The following is a 20,518-nucleotide window of genomic DNA, read 5'->3' as shown; positions in this document are numbered from 1 at the left end:
TGGTATCGTGTGTGTGTGTGTGTGTGTGTGTGTGTGTGTGTGTGTGTGTGTGTGTGTGTGTGTGCATGATTACAAAGTGATTAGCCTAAGACCTTTCATATCTTAGCACAATGCTCTACCAGTGAGGTATATTCCTTTTGCCTTCCTAGGTTTATTTTAAGGATACAAAATGCAGAGTCAAGTACCAGGTTGAATATATTTAAAGATTCTGGAAAGCAGAAGTGAGGTGATCACCAGTAGAAGAAATATTTCTAAAAAGAGTTGCCAAGTGAAGCAACACAGTCCAATTTGGTAGACTAAGCTATCACTCAAAATGAGAAGGGAGTGCTTTATTCTACAGTTTGGTCCAGCAACAATAAGCAACCTACTAGTCAGATTGCAAGGACATAAGCCAACAGTAATGATAATTATTATACTCAATTCATATAAAGAATATGTAAAGAATATAAGTCATATAACTATTTTACACTGTGGCTGTTATGGTCTAAAGGTTTATGTGAACCCAGACTCAATTGTTGAAATCTTAATTCTCAGTGTGATGAGGTAGGGGGTCTGGAAGGCAAATATGTCCTGAGGATAGAGCTGTCAAGAATGGAGTTAGTGCTCTAACAAAAGAGACCTCAGAAAGCTCTCTTGTGCTCTTTCTACATTGTGAAGCCATGCAAAGGCCAATGTGGGCAACCAGGAAGTGCTCTTACCATGCTGCTACCATTGTCTCCTTCCTATTGTTTGTAAACCACCCACTCTTGTTACTTTGATATGGCCATGAGAAAGGACAGCCACTCCTGCATGTCAATATCTTTATAGTATAATTTAAAAAGTTTATATACTCTAGTATACTATAATCAAGTATATTCAGTGATTAACTTAGTCAATAAACACTAGGTAAGAAGCATACTTGATGGTGAAGATGTAGTGTCTTACAAGACAGAATCTGCACTCACAAATAAAGCAGTTCTGGACAGTTAGTAAGAGTCATGAGGAAAGAAAATTAATTGACAACATAACAGAGAGGAAAATTTCTGATAGTAGAAATAAGTGAATAAAGCTGGGCATGGTGGCCTTTAATCTCAGTACTGGAGAGGCAGAGGCAGGCAGATCTCTGTGAGTTGGTCTACAAATCGAGTTCCAGGGCAGCCAGGGCTGTTACACAGAGAAACCCTGTCTCAAAAAAAAAAAAAAAAGAGAAAGAAGGAAGGAAGGAGGTAGAGAGGGAGGGAGGGAGGGAAGGAGAAAAGGAAGGAAGGAAAGAAAGAAGGAAAGAAAGTTCATCAAGTGACTCCTGTGGCAACCAACTGACACTGTACTTCTGCACTCATTCTCTTGCTTCATTGGATTTTGAACACTGTCTTGGGCTGTTTCTCACCTTCTCACCTTTTCTTACTCTCCCCCTCTCTCAGTTTTTATCTTACAGCAAAATGGACAGAAAGTGCACCAGAATAGCTTCCACACCATCACTCCTGTGCTCCCATCTAATGGCTTGTTTTCTGTTATAATGTGTCATGAGTGTGGTGAACTGACTCCCGTGATGAGATACATGGTCTGCGGCCTTTAAGTTCACTCCCAAATGAGAATGTTCTTAAAGTCCTTCTGCCCATCATGTTATTTATGGAGTGGAATTACTTCCTCCCTGGAAACTAGTTGTGTTGTAAAAGAGGTGAGATTTAGAGAATTCAAATAAATACTGCCAGTCTTTATTTAATTGTATGAAATTATATTTATTTTACGTTTTTTAAACATTATGAAAACATTTTAGCTTTCTAGAAAAACTAGAGATTCACATATTCTTCTTCTCTGTGCCTAATTTTCCCAATTTTTAATGTCTTACATTAGTGAAACATCTTCACTATAGTTCACAAGCCAATGCTGAGTCATTGCTACCCACTTAATTTCAGAGACACATTCCTTCACCCTTTGTGCTACAAAGTTCAAGGAGTTTTCAAGTGTGTATAAAGTGTAAAATTTAATGAATACCCATTATCATCCTTTTCTTGAATAGCATGTACTACTTGATATCAAATCCAGTAAAGCCCACATTTTCCCCTTGATTATTTTCTGTGGCTGTGTTTGTGGCACTTGTCCTATAGTGCATCTTATGCTAAGTTGGAGGGGAAATGTACGATCTGCTTAGTTTTGTTGCATTGTTTCAAATATGGATGTTTAATTGTTCAGTATATACTGTTTTGACTCCTCTAGCCTTATGATGGATCTTTAAATTATATAGTGTCAACTCACTGAGTTTTGATTCAGTGATACACTGGTTATTTAAAAAACTTTTGGTATTTTATAATCTTTAAATCCAGTTACAAAGAATGCAGGTGAGGCTCAGCAATTGCATGCTTACTGCTTCTGCAGAAGGTCAAAGGTCGGTTCTCAGAGCCTATGTCAGATGGCACACAATCAACTGTAACTCCAGCTACAGGGGCTCCAGCGCCCTCTTCTCACCACAGGCACCAGCATGTATGTAGTACACATTGTCACACACACACACTCACATGCACATAAATAAAAATAAATCTGTTTTAAAAACTCAGTTTCAAGTATCACAAACAAACCTGACTGGTTTAGCTTGGAATTGCATTGATTCTGCAGAAGTCAGGAAGAGACAGGTTAGTAATATGGGGTCTTCTTACTCATGATGGGCATTATTTCCTTTTTTTCACTTTCCACTCCGATTATTAGTATTTCTTTTTTCCAAATAGTTTTGATGTTTTCCTTTCTAATTTTCTAAGTTGGAAGCTTGGATTGGTCATTTCCTATGACCAATCGTTCTTAATGCAGATAACCAATGCTAAAAGCTCTCACTGTGACCCACCATTATTTCAATGAAAATATTCATTTCATTCAATTCAAAAACTTTTAATTAATATGGAGAAGTCATGATAGATCCACACTATCTAAAGTTGTTTAATCTCCTTTTGTTTTCTGTCTTTCTGATTTTGTTCATTTCCAGCTTAATTATGTTTTAATTTCAGAATATATTTCACATGGTTTTCACTTTAAAAAAAATTAAAATGTACATTCTCTCCCCAAATATGTTCAGTTTTGATGAATGTCTCAACATGCGAGCTTGTGAAAAAGTTGTATGCTCTTGTGCACTGAAGTACATTATAAATGCAATTAGATTGGGGTGATTTATAGTGCCTTTTAGCTCAATGATATGTTTCTGATTTTCATTTTTTCCCTTGGCTGAATCTGTCAATTAGCACTAAAAAGTTAAAGTATTTTAATAGTAAATTTATTAATTTTTTTCATGCAATTTATTATTCTTTTTAATTTTATTATTCCCATTTACTAAAACCATAATGGTTTACAAAAAAAATCCCATTTTTTCCTGAGGAAAGTCTAGGGACATTCTGTTGGGTTATAATTCAAAGTGTCATGTGAATGAAATCCAGGTGCTGGCCAGCCCAAGTTCTTAAATGGAGGGTCAGGGAAGGATCTGCTTGCATACTAATTCCATTTGTTAGCTCATTCACCTCATTCTAACTGTAGGTCAAGACTGAGGCTTTGTGATGGATCTACTTCCAGACTAATCCCATTTGTTAGCTCATTCACCTCATTCTAACTGTAGGTCAAGATTGAGGCTTGGGGAAGGAGATACCCTCATCATGTTATTCTTGTGATTCTGCCCACTTGCTTCAATCTTTAGGGTGAGGTCTCCACTCTTCAGTGATAATAATCAGGGAAATCTCTCTGGTCCTGTGAATGCCAACATCCTTTCTAATGTAGCCTTCTTTAATCCAGCAGCAGTTCTTCATGTTCTCTCCTTGTTTAAAAATCACTGTCTCCCTTTTCTTTCACCAGCTGGACAAAGTGTCCTACTGTTAAGATCTTAAATGATTATATGACACGTATGTGAATAAAATCTCTATCATAAGACTTAAATGCATGGTTCAAATGACAGGGGATTTGCTTGCATGCCTGAATCCCTGGGTTCAATACTTAACACAACAGCTGATTAAGTTAACAAATTCTCTATCTTAAGGTTAAATAATCATGGAAATGATAACTCATCAAATTTACAGATTATGAGGTCAAATAGAACATATCTAGTTGGCAATTTAAAAAATTCTCCGTGCCAAATTATTCAATTACATTTGAACTTTTTAGCATACATCATCATTTCTGAATTAATATCTATGATTGTTTAGAATTTTCCTGTCATCTGGTATCCTATTTTTATTTCAAATAAAAGATAGGAAGCTCTTTAGTACAGAAATAATATATTTAGTAACTGTTGGGCACCAGCTTAGAAGCAATGCACAAGATCATCAAGAGAGACTAACGGAACAGTATACAATAAGTGGAAGAACTGTGGAACCTTTGAAGGATGTAGAAGAATAATTCTGCTAATCTAATGAAATGGACCTAAAACTCGAGTAATTTAGACTGTGTGACCATGGACACAAACATATACTATCAATCATTCTTAGTAATCTACAAATGCATTCAAACTGTATTTAACAAGTATTGTTTTTATTTCAAGGAAGGGGAAAACTAGTTTTTATGTATGTAGATACATAATGCATGGAGGCCAGAAGACAACTTTGTAGGATTGGCTCTCTTCTACTTTTATGTGAATCCCAGAAACTGAACTTAGGTCTCCAGGTTATTTTTTTTAAGTGTTGAATAATTTTACCCATCAAGCTATCTTGGCATCCCTACTTAGACATACTTAAAGTAATAATTTATGATAATTTGACCTTTCATTAGTTAGTCACTTCTGCTAGTAAATCAATCAAATGCAAGGTTGGGCCCACAGTTAGAAAGAGTTATTAAATACAATAGAGTACTGTGCTTAAGGAAGAATATTAGGGACAATAACTCAAATGTCGGAAAGAGGAAAGATGCACACCAGAGGCTGGGATATGAGCCAGGGCCCTGCTGTAGAAGCAGTCTCAGGGGATCAGGAGATGACCTGTCCAGATCATTCACATGGGAAGTCAATATCATGAATAGGACTATGCAAATGTTAAGGAAATGTATTGAATGGTAAGGAATTTAATGATAAATGAGATGAATGAGAGGGAGATGTTAAGGGTGGTCCGGGAGGTCAGGATTCAATGATAGGTCAAATGCTAATGAACTATCTAAGATAGAGTAAACAGAAGCAGAACAGAATAAAAGTAATTAGTTCACTAGAATATACAGGACAGATGGCTAGATATTTCTATTGATATTTAAATTAAATGGTTTTTAAAGTTCATAGGAAAAGTGTGGATCAAAAGCTCTTTGAAAGCTATAAGCACAAAGTTAAAGATTCAGTCTGTGAAGACCTCAGAAAAGAAATAGAAGGCAAAGACATAGGAAGTTACAAACTTACTAGTTATTAGAACGTAATTTATAACATTAAGACAATTTTTCATTGACAATAATTAGACTGAGCCGTTCTTACACACTCCCATTTCTAGCAATGATGCTATTTTGAGATATAGTCAGAAACTTGTTCTGATGAATAAGAATTAAACAGTGCAACCATGCAAGTTAGGGTTAAACAAAATAGTTTTAATTGACATAACACTTTATAAAACCATCCAAACTTACTCAATCAGAAAGTTCCTGATACTTGATGAAAAGACTATATGCAACAAAACTTAATTATTAAGTGGAGACAGACAGGGCATTTCCTCTAAAATCAAGAATGAGACAAGGATTGCTACTCCCCCTTTCTTAATTAATATAGAGCTTGAAGCCCTAGTTGATGCTATGAGAGCCTATGACCCCATCAAGAACTGTGGTCCTGTTGTGCTTCACAAGACAAATACTATATCCCTCAGCATTTTATAGTTCCAGAATCCTACAAGACCCATATACTACTTGTACTTGATTTGAAGGACACTGGGGCAAACTTGTCTATATCTTGCAGTGAAAAAAACTGTGACAATCCAGTCTACAAACCCTGTTACTACTTTCACACATCCTGTAAATGTATTGAAGTTCTTCTCTTCAATCTATGGCCTAGGTTTGAAGTTAATATCACCCATGTTTATTCAATAGGAACTGAGGAAGTGTGTGTGTGTGTGTGTGTGTGTGTGTGTGTGTGTGTGTGTGTGTGTGCTATATTTCAAGGACATCTCAGATGTTCCAGCATCACTGACATTTGCTACGCCATATCTAAAAAATACCAAATAAATGTCTTGAAGCTCCAGGACACCAGGCACCAGGAGCACAATTTGTAGTAACACTTACATTTGTCTCCACAAAATCTCAAGATGGTCTCTTCCACAGTCCATGGGCTTTGACCAGAGTCAATGGTGCAAAATTCACTGGTGTCGTTGTGCTTGTCCCACATGTACTATAAAGGATCCCTTCTTGGTTTGTGACCAAAACACAGCATTTTCCAGTACCATACACAAGAGCATTACCATGCTCCTTCCACAGGACCTGAAGAAGATAATTCTCTATTTTCTGTAGCTTTAGAATGAGAATGATGGGTGTTTCCCTAACACCTGTCATCGCCCATTCCTGTCTTGTGGGACCTGGAGACAGTTCTACAGACTGTGCATCAGCATAACCATGACTACTGCGATCACATATCAAAGTTCCACAAGTGCTTGGTTCTGTAGGGCCTGATGACATATACATTTAGAAGTTCGCATTATCTTAAACTATGGACTACTACATTCATGAGTCACTTCAATATAGATCATCAAGGCACTCACAGACTCTTTGACAATAAATCACATGGACACTAAACTTTTAAGACATCTGGAGTCAGAGGAAGGATCAACTGACACCTTCCATATTTTTTTAAATGAAAAAATTGTTCTCATACAAAGGATACTCAATAAAATAAGTGTTTCATTACATGTGCAGAAATCAATGCAGGAACCTAAGGTTCATGGAAAGCCAAAGAACTTTGATACCTTCAGGGAGAGCAGGCTGATTCTCCAGGAAAGGATCGCAATTGTAAGGAAATCTACAAAATGCTGGAAAAAAGAATCCAAATGAGGTTAGAGAATCTCAGTGACACCCAAGAGGATGTGGATAGGTGACACAATGAAATGAGAAAAACAAAAACAAACGAGCAAAAAAAAATCATGACTAGGAGAGTCGACATAGAAATCATATCAAGTCATTAGAAATCCTAAAGATGCAAACTTCAGCCTTAAATTTCAAGAAATAGAGAGATCAAACATAAGAACAAGTTTCTAAACTTGGAAGACACAATAAATAAAGAAAGCAACAGAAAAATAAGGAAATAAAAAAGGACGATTGAAGTATGTTTAATTTAATATATATATATTAAAATATTTAAGACACCATTAAAAGAAGAATTATTTATATTACAGAAACTCTAGGAGAACACACATCCAGAAAGCACTGAGACAGTTAACAAAATGAAAGCTAAAGAGTCCCCCCATCTTCAAATTTGTCTTCAATCGCAGACAACCAGATCCAAGGAGTTCAAAGGATCCTGACTAGACTCATTCAAAGAAGACTGCCTCCAGCATAATTTTATATTCCAAATGTGAAAGTACAAGACACATGGACCTCTGAAACCAGTGCAGGAAAAATGTCACTAATAACTGAAACCTCATCAGATTGGTAGCAGGTGTTTCCACAGCATTCCTACATGCCAGAAGGGAATGGAATGATATATTAAAACTCTGATTTTTTTTAAAACAGCCAATCAAGATTAGTATATCCATCAAATCTATCATCTGTAAATGAAGGAGAAATAAGTTTTTCTAGAAAAGCAAAAAACTGACAGAATTTACCACCACCAGACCAGAGTCCTTCACTGGAAACAAGGACGGTTACTACTGTTCTGAAAATATACCACTGTACAAATTCATAGACCAAACAAATACATGAAAGAGAAAGAGAATAAAGCCTTGAAGAACAGGAGAGGCACCAAACTACAAAATAATTAATTGATGTGGGAAGAAACGAAGGATACACAAAACAGTAAGACAATACAATGGCTTGGCATGATAGCTCACACCTATAATCTCAGTACTTGGAAAGCAGAGTCCAGAGGATTCTAAATTGGCTGCCAACCTGGGCTATATGGCTAGATAAAGCTTATCCAACAACAAAATGATTAAAGGAAGCTTAAATTTATAGATAATAACTTTGACTGTCAGAACATGTAAGTCACCAATCAAAAGACATAGATTTACTGAATGAACAACAACAACAAAAAAGCAAGGCCCAGTTATACAACTATCTATTGGAAACCCACTTCACTGGCAAAGACAAGCAGAGGTTGAAAGTGTTGGAGAAACTTGAGAAATGCAAAGAAACATAAAGTGATGAGGGTTATAATATGATAATAAAGCAATTAGCAGAGTATGCATTAATTATAAATACATATGCACCCAACATTAGACTACACAATACGTAAAGCAGACACTCGTCGACCTAACGGTAGAGATTCAGTGCAATGCGAGTTATTGGAGACTTTAGCATCTGATTTTCATAGTAGGAAAATATTTCAAACAGAAAATCAGCAAGTAAGAATTAGAATTGAACCATACTATAGAATAAAGGGACCTAAACAGGTATTTAAAAAACATTTCAACCAAAAGCAGCAAAATTTACATTTTCTTCATTGGAACACAGAACATTCTCCCGAATAGATAACATGTTAGGTTATAAATCACATACCAATACCTAAAAAAAAAAAAAAAAAAAGGAATCGTATCGTGTATCTTCACAGAGCATGGTGAAATCAATGAAAAGTGTGAAACAAAACAGGAGCCACGTTGTTATTAAGGAGCCATATTATCATATATTATTATTAAGTCTCCATATCTTACAAGAATAAGTTTGTTTCCTAAGCCTAATGTATCCTGCAAACCATGCTTTCAACCTATGCTGAACTTGAGACCCCATGATGTATACCCGCCCCTTTGCCTTGCTAAACTCCTGAGCCAGAAATATGTGATTGCCCTTCTGTCTTATGAAAACGTGTCTTCCCAGGTACCTTGATGATCCTCCTTCCACAGGATGTATTCTTGCACTTATTTTTATTGCCTCCTTTCTAACACTCAGTTATCTCCACAGCTGTTTTCTATCAACCCTTCCCCTTTCCCATAAAAGGCACCTCAAAAGCCTGTGAGGGGTTGCTCTCTGAAATTCCAACGTAGGGTAAAGCAGCTGTCCGGTCAGTCCCTGGGCACCTCTGAATGAAGCTTGCTTAATCAAAAAGCCATGGAAATGTTTTTTTCTCAGGTCTAACATAGATCATATGTTAGGTTACAAATAAAATATCAATAATATTTTAAAAAGGGAATCATGTCATGTCTCTTTGCCAAGCACAATGAAATTAAACTAGAAATCAAAGAAAGGAAGAGCAATAGGTATCACAATCTATGAGATACATCTTTATTAGTTATTTGTTTATAATAATAAACAAATACATTAAAAGTAAATAGAAAATTTTCAAATAGACAAGCTAACAATACAACTCAAAGACTCCAAACTACAAAATAAGATAAAGTTAGTAGGAAACGAACTTCAGAGCAAAAACAGATGAAATCATAAACCAAAAAAGATCAAGTAAATGAGTTCATATTTTGAAAATACAAACAAATTAAGAAATATTTATTTACAGAAAAAGGGAAAAGAGCTAAGTCAGTATAATCAGAACTATAAAAAGGAGACACAAACTGATACCACAAAACTATACAGAATATACTGTGGACAACTATATACAAATAACTGGGACAGCGAAAGGAAACGTTCTGAAAGGGATGACTCTATCATCTATCTATCTATCTATCTATCTATCTATCTATCTATCTATCTATCTATCATCTCTATCTATCTATCATCTATCTATGTATCTATTCGTCCATCCATCCATCCATCCACCCCTCTATCTATCTATCTATCTATCTATCTATCTATCTATCTATCTATCTATCTCTCTCTATCTATCTATCAGTTGGGTTTTTGAGACAGGGTTTCTATCTATCTCTGTCTATCTATCTATCTATCTATCTATCATCTATCTATCTATGTATCTATTCGTCCATCCATCCATCCATCTATCCCTCTATCTATCTATCTATCTATCTATCTATCTATCTATCTATCCATCCATCCATCCATCCATCCATCTATCTATCTATCTATCTATCTATCTATCTATCTATCTATCCATCAGTTGGTTTTTTGAGACAGGGTTTCTCTGTGTAGCCCTGGCTTTCCTGGTACTCACTCTGTAGACCAGGCTAGTCTTGAACTCACAGTTTTACCTGCCCCTGCCTCCTGAGTGCTACAGTCCCAGGGAACTGGAATTACAGATGCTTGTTAGCCATGTGGGTTCTGAGAATCAAATGAGGGGCCTTCTGGAAGAGCAGCCAGTGTGCTTGACCCTTGAACCATCTCTCTACACTCTCCTGCAAATAAGACTTTAAACACACAAAAAATAATTTGTACCAACAATTGAAGAAATGTGAATTAAAATAGGTAGTGCAGACTGGAAAGATAGCTCAACAGTTAAGAACACTGTCTGATCTTGCAGAGGACTGGGGTTTGGTTCCCATCACAATTTGTGTGGCTTACAGATACCTATAACTCCAGCTCCAGGGGACATAATACCCTAACTGATTTCTGTAGGCAATCAGAGGCATTTGCACTGCTCACACACAGACACATACAAATAAACATTAATAAAATGAAATGTGATAAAGGCATCTTTCTGTTTTGAGAATTCTAAACATTAAGTGCTTTTGCTGACGAAGAGCACGAGATGGCGGCAAGCAGTCTGTATACACTAGCACTGTTGAGGCCTCCTTTGGAGGCCAATCCACTAAGGTCTGCCAATCCTTTAGTGTGCTCTCAGGGACTAAATCTGCTCTGCAGGACTGTTGGTGGTAGAAATTCCCTGTGACTTTCTCTTCCCTTTTCCTCAGATTAACAGAAAGCATCTTTATAATCACATTGCCATGGTATTGCTCAGTTGGACCTACAGAGATTTCTCCTGTGCCTTCTCAGTCCGTCTTTGTAAAAGTAGCTATGCCTTGTCACCAGGAGTAGCATCAGTGCTGCTGTGCTGGCTGCCGGCTGAATGTGTTATTATCTACTCTGTATTTTCAGGAAAAGGTGTGCCATGAATTGGTTAAATAAGCCTCTTCTGTTAAACTTCCAACAATCTCCTGTTCCCTTAGCCCCTCTCTTTACATTTTTTTTTGCATATGCATCTTTGCTTGTTGACTGCTGTTGAAATACTACTATTTATTTCTGTGTACAGGTGATACAATTGAGCCAGACATATCATCTTGGTGAAAAAGATCAGATTAGTAGCAACATTTAATGTACTCAATATCCAAATATCATGAAATAGAAAATGTGGAAATTACTGTGTGGTGGGCACCCTTTTCTTTTTCTGTCAGTTGGCAAGCGACATGGAACTTTATGTCCCAGTTTTCATTAACCACTTTGCATTTTCCATACCTCTTCAAGAGGCAAAATAGTTTTCCAAGATATCAGTCCACTTCAGTGTATGTAGCAGAGACAGTAGAGTAAAAGAAACGGATCTTTACAATGTCTCCTGTCTTATGAACATTTGGGAGGGATTTTGTTTGACACACAATGCTCCAGTCTGACTACAAAGGTATGATTACTGATTAAATCAACCTTACATGATAACTTTTACATGCTACTTTATTGTCTAAGTGGAAACTCCAAAGAAATGTCATCAGCAACAAACTCCTGGAACAAAGTAGTAATTTTAAAAAGATTGCAAGATACATGGTTAACATAAATATGTCTGTATGTATATAAATATTGCAATAATAAATGCAATTTGAAATGAAAACCAACATTATTTAGAATCCTGCTAAAGTATGGAATATTTCAGTTAAGTCTACCAATTATGAATGTGATCTGTATGGAGAAGAGTGCAAAACTCTGGTGAAAAAAAAATCAAAGAAAGGCATGGGCAGGTGGTAAGACAACTCACAGTAGTATTTAAGAGACTCTGTCTTAAAGATATGGATTCATAGGTCTTACCAAATAAGATAAGTAGGTGACAATAAGGTATCTTATACATTATAAGGAAGAATTTGACTCACATTTCTAAGAGAAATAATCAAGTTTGAAAGATTGAAAAATGAGCATGATTGCAGCTACTTAACATTCCAGGAAAACCTAGAAAGACAGCTGCCAAGGATTCTGGGAAGGAGAAAAGGATGGGTTGATGGAACATGGGATGGGGGAGGTGAGCACAGTGAACCAAGGCGTGTGATATTGCGCTGATATGGCATTATCTGTCTACCTAAACCCAAAGACCTGCATAAAACACAGAATAAAACCTGAAAACAGTGTATTAGTATTGTTTCATTTTTTTGTGACAAATCCCCTACACAATAATAGTGGAAACTGCAGCGGGGGGGGGGGGGGGAGGAGTACGTGGAAGTTTTCTACTTTTTGCTCAAATGTCCATAATAAAAATCTTGAAGACATAAAATCCATTACTTCAGAAAATAATTTATTCACAGCAAGTGAACATTAGCTTAGAGAAAATTATACTCTATACACAGTAAGATATATGCAACTGTACACCTTGAAATAAAATAGCTGTTTATTACTTTCCATCACTATTTGCAGATGTTATATTATGTTACTTTCTGTCTCCTAATGTGAAACACCTTCCACAATGAACAGGGTAAACAGGAGGCAAGCAAATTCAGGCCATAATGAGTTCTGCTTGTCGGGTAGAAGATGAGAACAGGACCTAAATGGATAATGTGAGACTTTGTGACCAGGAAAGTTTAATTTCTAAAGGACAGAGTAATGCCATGAAGGTGCATAGTTCCTAGTTCATTACATTTTATTCCATACTTACCTCCTTTCTTGTCAAGAATTACAGTGGATATCTAATTATAGAACTGAGTACCAAAATTATATTCACATTTCCAAGTAAGTGAAAAATGTAAGGAAAATGAAAAAGCACGTACCAATTCATCGATGCTGATCATCAGCACACTCTCATATGCTCTACCTTCTTTATCTTTAATGTGGCAGTCAGATGATGTGACAGGCAACAGAACAAGGATCAGGGGAGGAATTCCAAAGATATATCTAAAAGAAACTGAACCCAACAGTTAGTAAGCCCAAGGTAGATATCACAGCATGCTACATGAGGTTGTGTCTGTCTTACAGTGGTAATTAACACCTCCATCTAATAATTTTTAAAATGTATCTTAATTCTGGCATAGCATAGAGAGATCTATAAAAATTAAACTGTATGACAAGGCAGGGCAGCAGTGTGATTTAGGATTAGGTTTGTTGGTGGTATATAGGTTGTATCTACATTTATGCAAAGCAACTAGAACTAAATCAAAGACTTCTGAAAGATATCCAGTAGGGGATGGGGGTGAGCATTTTGCCAGGTGAATTTTTATCAAACATCCTCAAAAGAAAATATATTTACAAGAAAAGAGGTATGTTACAGTTTCTAAAGTCACACATTATTTAAAATATGTGAAAGATGTCATGTGAATGTTTATTCACACAGAAACCATAGTCCTCATGAAGGCCAGGCCAGTCCTTTTCTGGAGGCAGTGATGAGGGGGGGCAACTCTGGTGTTTCTTTGGTGATTCTTTGTTTGTCATGATGAAGCTTAGAGAGTTTTACCTTCCCCAAACTCTGATAATGTTAAATTCTGTTTGAAGACTCTTCTCTGTATTTTATTATTTTGTGTATCTGTTTTACCAAAGACCGAGATTCTGTTCAAGCAGAGCTCTTTTTTAATTCCTTTCATGTTAGGAAAAGCTCAACTCAAGTGATTACTTTCGGTAAGTCTTGCCAGTCAGAGTCAACTGTCCAATCAAAAGGAATGAAATTTTAAATGAAATCACCCAGGGTAAGTAATTAAGATGAAAACCAAAATGATACCTAGAAACATTAAAACCAACCCATTTCTTCATGAGTCTACACGTGTCTTGCTTTTATCTTCCTATGAACTCCATTGTATTAATGATATAATTTGCATTTCACAAATTAACATTATAACATTCCAGTGCTCACCATTTTATGTGTGTCTTCTCTTAGAGTCTAAACAATGTTTCTTTTTTTTTAAGATTTATTTATTTATTATGTACATAGAAGAGGGTGCCAGATCTCATTACAGATGGTTGTGAGCCACCATGTGGGTGCTGGGAATTGAACTCAGGACCTCTGGAAGAGCAGTCGGTGAACTTAACCTCTGAGCCATCTCTCCAGCCCTAAACAATGTTTCTTTAAACCCAAGAAATTGACACTAGCAACAGCCAAAATACTGTATAGGATATCATACAGATGTCATCTATTATATTTTTATCCAATGATATTAAAAAGGCAGAAATATTCACCATAAATTATAATACAAGTAGTCCATGTTTTTACAAATAAAGAAAGTGAACTTGGTAGAAGTTATGGGGTCTCAGAGCCTCAACTGTAGATAAAGAACAAGAGGCAACTAAGGCATGCTAAGCACAGTGAGAAGCCCTCCCCACCAAATTGGTTATCCATTACCAAGTCATTAGACCTGAAATCTTTTATATATATCCTTATACAGAACAAGCAGGTTATATTTATGTATTTGTGAATATCTCTCTCCCCCATTTCTCTCCCTCTCTCTCCTCCTCTTCCCCCTATTTGCATGTATGTGTATGAAATAACAAAGAAAAGAAGGCCATCAGTTTGAAGGAGAGTAATGGGGGAAAATAGGAGAAGTTGGAGGGTAGAAAGGGAAGAAGGGAAATGATAAAATACTATTTTAATGTCAAAACCTCATATAATGTAAAGATTTGTCACTGTGATTGTTTTAATAAAGAAGATGACTGTCCAATAGCTGAACAGGATAAAGTTAGGCAGGAGAGCCACACTGAGAAGGAAGAGAAAAAGAAAGGCAGAGTCAAGAGGATCACCAACCAGATGCAGAATAAGTCAGACACACAAAATGGGATAGAGGTAAAAGTCACAAGCCTCAGGACAGCACATAGTTTAACAGAAGTGGGTTAAGTTGTAAGAGCTAGTTAGTAACAAGCCTGAGCTATTGGCCGAGCATTTACAATTAATATTAAGCCTCAGTGTATTTATTTGAGAGCTGTTGGCAGGACAGAAACTTCTGCCAACACCATAATTCATAGCTTCCCATCTCTATATAAAACTAATACTTGATACATTCAGAGAACAATCCAGGAGTGGGCATAAAATTTATTCAAAACTCTCCACTAAATAATTCATTTCAGATCAAAGATTATGATCTTAGCTGCTTTTAATTGCACTACTGAGCCAGGGACTGTTTGGTAAATCTATCTATCTATCTATCTATCTATCTATCTATCTATCTATCTATCTATCTATCATCTACCATCTTATGTATCTATTATTGAAGATTATTTATTTATGTATAGATATAAGTATATGCTACATATTTTATTATATATATAAAGAAAGAGAGAACTTCAAGTTAGCCTACAGTTTGTAGCACACAAACAACAAGTACTAAGATTAGATGTTAACCTGAGTCTTCTATCTCATTGGGATTTGATTTTAATATGCCCACAGTCACTTGATAACATATTTCACACTGGTATTTTGATTGAAAGCCACTTCCTTACAATATCATTTATCTAGCCCTCTCCTATTACCATTCTTTCACCCAGGATACACACTCATCAATTATTAACACGTTTTATCATAGCTACATAAATTTTTATAGCAATATGCTTTTGATTTCATCTTTGGCCTTACAGGTCTCCAAAACTTGAGCTTTTGAGAGGAGTAGACAGAGGAAAGAGATGGCGGATGTGACATGAATTCAAAGAAGAATGTGATGAAGTCATTAGTGAAGAGATTAATTTGCATCTCTATATAAATGTTATTACAAATGTCCATTTTCTGTGTTTTAATAAGTTATTTTATTTTATAAGATTAAAGTTTTCCTCTTCATTTCAATAATACGTGCTTCCCAGATTCATATAACTTACAATTCACTGGACAGCATTTTGTCAATGGTTTGCAACATTAGTTTGGTGGAATATTCTTTGCATATGTGTACTATGTGAAAATTTCAATTCTAAAACTATTCTTAAAATACAGTTCTTTGTCTGTAGACCCTTGAAATTAAGCAAGGTAGCTACTGACAGACCAGGATAATACAACACAGAGAGAGTTTAGAATATAGAGAATTGGGGATCTTGTCTTGATCTGACAGTGGGCTATGTGACTCACAACAGCTGAAATTTATTTAAACTTCTTGTACCTTATCTCTAAAATTAAAACTTTCCATGACCTCTTAATGTAGCTCTTTTCTCTCTCATCTCTCAAACACTTTAACTTTTAAGATTCTATTTTATCATCCAAATAGAGGAAGCCTTCATATTTAAATTGCCTCAAGCATAATTCCATAAATACACCAGGGTCCAAGATATCTCATAGGTTCTTGGCTCTACCATCAACAGTGTGTTCTTTTTTTCTGTAATTTCAGTGTGTATTCCACATACATGCACAGTAACAAATGAAGATTTTTCTGACTTGAGGGTGTCTCTAATGCTGTTGTTTCAATGGGAAAGGAATTCAATATTTGCCATATTTTGCTTCTTTTTGTTTCATAGCACACTCCCAAGCCTCCCCTGAACTTTTCATTAGGTCACAGATAAGAAAACTGTAGGAACAATACAAGACATGTGTTGGCATGTAGGGTTGTCTTTAAATCTCCCGAAGGGTTTGAAACTGGAGAATTTGTTTTCAGTAGGGAATTTGGTTAAACCAGAATGATAGCTGTCGAAAAATTCTTGTTGGTTTTTAATGTCAGCCAAATAATACATTCAATCTTCAGCTGTTTAAGTTATGAGGTCAAAGTGAACATAAATAAGTTGACTTCTTCAGTCCATCATATCCAGTCATTTATTAGTTTCTTTGTTTCTTTTAGTTTTTGAAATTACAAAATAATTTTATTTCTCCCATCCATTTCATCTCCCAAACCCTCCTATATAACTTTCCTTACTCTATTTCAAATTACGGCCTCTTTTCTCATTGTTGGTATATGTGTTTGTGTGTGTGTTTGTGTGTGTGTGTGTGTGTGTGTGTGTGTGTGTGTGTGTGTGTGTATATATATATATATATTCCTAAATTCATAAACACAACCTGCTCAGTCTGTATAATCTTAGGTATATGTATGTTGTCCGAGCTGACCATTTGGATAACCAATTGGAGTGCTCTTCCCTGGGGAAGACTATTTCTCCCACACTCAGCATTTCTTAGTTGCCTGTAATCCTTTGTCTAAGGTTGAGGCCTTGGGGGCTTTTCCCATCCACATTAAGAAGTGTTCATTGAATGTCTTTTCATAAATCTATTTCAACAGAGAATTCAATTCTATAGCCACTTCATGATGTTCATGCATACAAGTAAGTCATTCACATTTTACAGTGGAGAATCTGGAGCCCAAAGAACAATTCTCCAAAATAGTGTTTCTAGGAGAAGCCAGGACCCACATCTGACATGCTCAAGTTGACTTGTCCAGGAGTTCAGCTTTTAGCTACTCAACTACACTTCCTATAATGGTAACTGCATGTATAGTCAAAAGAAAAAAAAATCATTGTCTTCCATGAACTTCCCCAAGGCACTTCCTGGCCAAGCTCTGAAACTACAGCATCTGCTCCTATTTCAAGGGAAAAAAGTAAATTTTTGAATATATTATAAAGTTATTTGTCAAGAGTCAGGATAAAAACACTTTATAACCATGGGCCATGCAATTTGGTTTTATGAAAGAACTTTCCATTTTTTGATTAAGATGTACACACACTGATATGAAATTTCTAATTCTCCTTTAGAGCTCTTCCGGTTTCCTACTCATTCTTAATTCTCCGTGTTTCTCATTAGTTCACTTTATTGGTATGCATGTATAATAAAATTCTTAAATGAGGAAGCACAACGGAAGGTCAGCTAGGGAATCGCCACTTACTTACTGTCCCAAATAACGGGGTGGAAACAGGAATAGCACAGTATACAGTCTTGATGGAGCTTAAGCTTCTAGTGAATGTATTTTGGAACAAAAATGAAGAAAGCCACTCATTTTAACTCTCGAGTTTAACATTTTCATGCTCTGTTTACTAACACCTTATGATGCATAACTAACACGGACAAGAAATTAAGCCTCTGTATTTAAATTACACACCTTTGCCTTCTTTTGTCTTTTTGTGTCGCCAGACCATAGGTAAATCGAGGATTAAAGTCAGGAATGAAGCAGAAAGAAGCAAGTTCAGAACCAAGGGCATTCATTGCAAAGGAGACAGGGATGCACCCTTTCTCCTTAAAATTAAACTCCCTTACAGAGAGGACTTTCATGTTTCCTTGGATAGTCTCTCATGTCCCCACGTCCCTTATTTGGTTTCTGACAAGTACTCCATTATGCCGGTTCTTGGTTCTCTGGTGCCAAAGAGATGGAAAATGATTGGACCTAAAGGAGTGGCCAGGAAAGCAATAACAGAGGTTCCCAAGGAAGAGCATGGGGAAGGCTCCCTGCTCCTGCACCCCGCAGGTTCTCTTGCTGGAGGAAGTATTTACTGTGTATTTCCTCAAGTAGATCCTCTCTCCTCACACTCCATTCTGTTCTCCTCTAAGCTCTTACAGCATTTGTTTATTTATTTATTTTAGTTCTAGCTGCAAGTGAATTCCAGCCACTGTCAATTCTGTTCTTGCCCATTTTTAAGACCTTATTTCAAGCAAAAACAAACCTATTAGATTTGATGGGGGTGGGGGCTAAGAATTTGTATTCACGGGTACTTATAGTTCTATCTCCCTTTTGTAGCAAATATGTAGAAGGGGGAAGAAAATCTGGCATTTTGCAATTCCAGCCCCAGGACTTGGGTTCCCAGCAAACAATGCAACATACAGCCTGGGTCGGAAACTCCCAGAATTACTGAGGGGAGAAGAGGGGGTTTTCCAGTGACCTGTCCTTTAGGGTTTAAAAGCGCATTCCCGGGAGCGACTCTCATTCTCTATGAAGTTGTGAGCTACGAGAGCCCAGCGACTCCCTGAACCCAGGCAGCCTGTGAGTAACTTTGCGCGGCCAGGAAGCGGGGAAGGGCTGCTTGGGCATGTTGCTGGCTAGGGACAGAGTGTGGCTGACAGCCCCTGACAACTGAGACCTGGCTGCAGGCGGCCACCGCGGCGGCCGGACTCCTGCACTGAGACTCTGGGTCTGGGGATCGAAAGCCGGCGTCGTGAACGGCTCCTCCCCGCCTGCCCCGGGTTGTAAGCCCAGGTGCCAATGGCTCTGGGCCACCGAGCTCAGCGCGGGTAGTGGCTGACCATGGGAGAGGCCATGCTCCCGGCCGGTCCAAAGTGCAAGGCCGGGCTATTCCCGGACATGCGGGGGCGGGTGGCGCGTCCCGGAGTGTCCCAGAGTCCCCGACGCAATAGGCGCTGTTACTTGCGCGCACGGAGAGCAGCGCTTACCATGGAACATGGTCTGCGGGAGGTGGATGTAGTCATGATGATTGGGGCTGCAGCAGGAGCGAGCTCTCACCACCCATAATGACGCCCGGGTCCCCGGTCATCCGCCGAGTGGCCGCACGCCGGTGCTGGGCAGGGCAGTCCGGGCAGCTGGCTCCTCTCATCCACGCGGCGCCTAGTCCATCCATCCCAGGAGGGGCCGCATGCATCACTGGCTGGCCAGGCGCTCTGGCTTTGCCATAACTTCCGTAGACTCTGCCGGCAGAGTAGGCAGGGTACTTTCAGTTTCTGCTTTGCGCTGGGTCTTCAGGTTCAATGTTTGGGTTTATACTCTTAGCGTCTTCCCCATGCACCTGGACCAGGATCTGTGGTCGCTGCAAATTTCGAAAGTACCTCAGCAGAAGCCAGCTGGCCTTCTGGATCAGAGAGATTCGGCTAAACAGCTTTCCAAATGACTTGTAACCGCTTTGGCAACTCTGAGAGACTGGGAGCTAAAAACCACCGGTTAATAATATGTCCACAGAAGCCACAATTGTGCAGCAGTGCGAAGGCTCTCTATTGCAAGTCAGTTCCACTGAGGAGGCGTCGCTCGCTGCTTCTGCCGCCCGATGGGGCGGACGTTGCCAAGTCATCTTTAAAAAAAAAAAAAAAAGGAAGTGAAGAATGATTAAGAGGGTCACGCCCTCTGCCCCTCCAAGCTCTCTAGCTAGTTTTCTTTCCTTCCTATCTTCTGTGCAATGCACCTGCTCAGGTGGGACTTTAAGAAAAAATAATTCTTGTGAGCCCACTTAGTCTAGTAGGTAAGTGGTAGCTTCAGAAAACTAAAACTCATTAGTCAGGGGACGAGAAATTGCTCATAGTAATTGCTAACTAAATCCCACGGGTGCGTTTACCTGACATGATTAATAAACTATCCCGATTGCTTCATTGAAAAAAAAATTTTTTTTAGTAGGCCTGAATTACCAAGGTGATTGCTGATTTAGTGCTGTTTCTCATAATCAGGTGAAAGTGAACAGTGCCAATAACGAGAGAGATCGTGTTAGTGGTTACCAGTTATCTAGCATCTGCTCCAAACCAGTACTGTGGTGAGCATTTTACATGGATTGTGGCATC

The 20,518-nt window shown here is 37.7% G+C and overlaps 1 protein-coding gene across 1 annotated transcript in view; it reads right to left on the bottom strand.

Annotated features, from left to right (window-relative positions):
• Il7 (interleukin 7) overlaps positions 1-19,957 on the bottom strand; it is a 43,693-nt gene extending 23,736 nt beyond the window's left edge. The window contains exons 1-2 of the mRNA XM_052717429.1: positions 19,409-19,957; positions 12,918-13,051 (exon numbers count right to left, since the gene is read on the bottom strand). Coding sequence (XP_052573389.1) covers positions 12,918-13,051; positions 19,409-19,418 — 144 coding nt within the window. The 5' untranslated portion in view covers positions 19,419-19,957. The remainder of the gene's footprint in view (positions 1-12,917; positions 13,052-19,408) is intronic.
• Positions 19,958-20,518: the final 561 nt, after the last annotated feature.

This window comes from Peromyscus californicus, unplaced genomic scaffold, assembly GCF_007827085.1.
Source record: "Peromyscus californicus insignis strain IS unplaced genomic scaffold, ASM782708v3 Scaffold_5__1_contigs__length_169319896, whole genome shotgun sequence".
NCBI lineage: Eukaryota > Metazoa > Chordata > Mammalia > Rodentia > Cricetidae > Peromyscus > Peromyscus californicus.
This window is presented reverse-complemented; position numbering and strand designations above follow the sequence as displayed.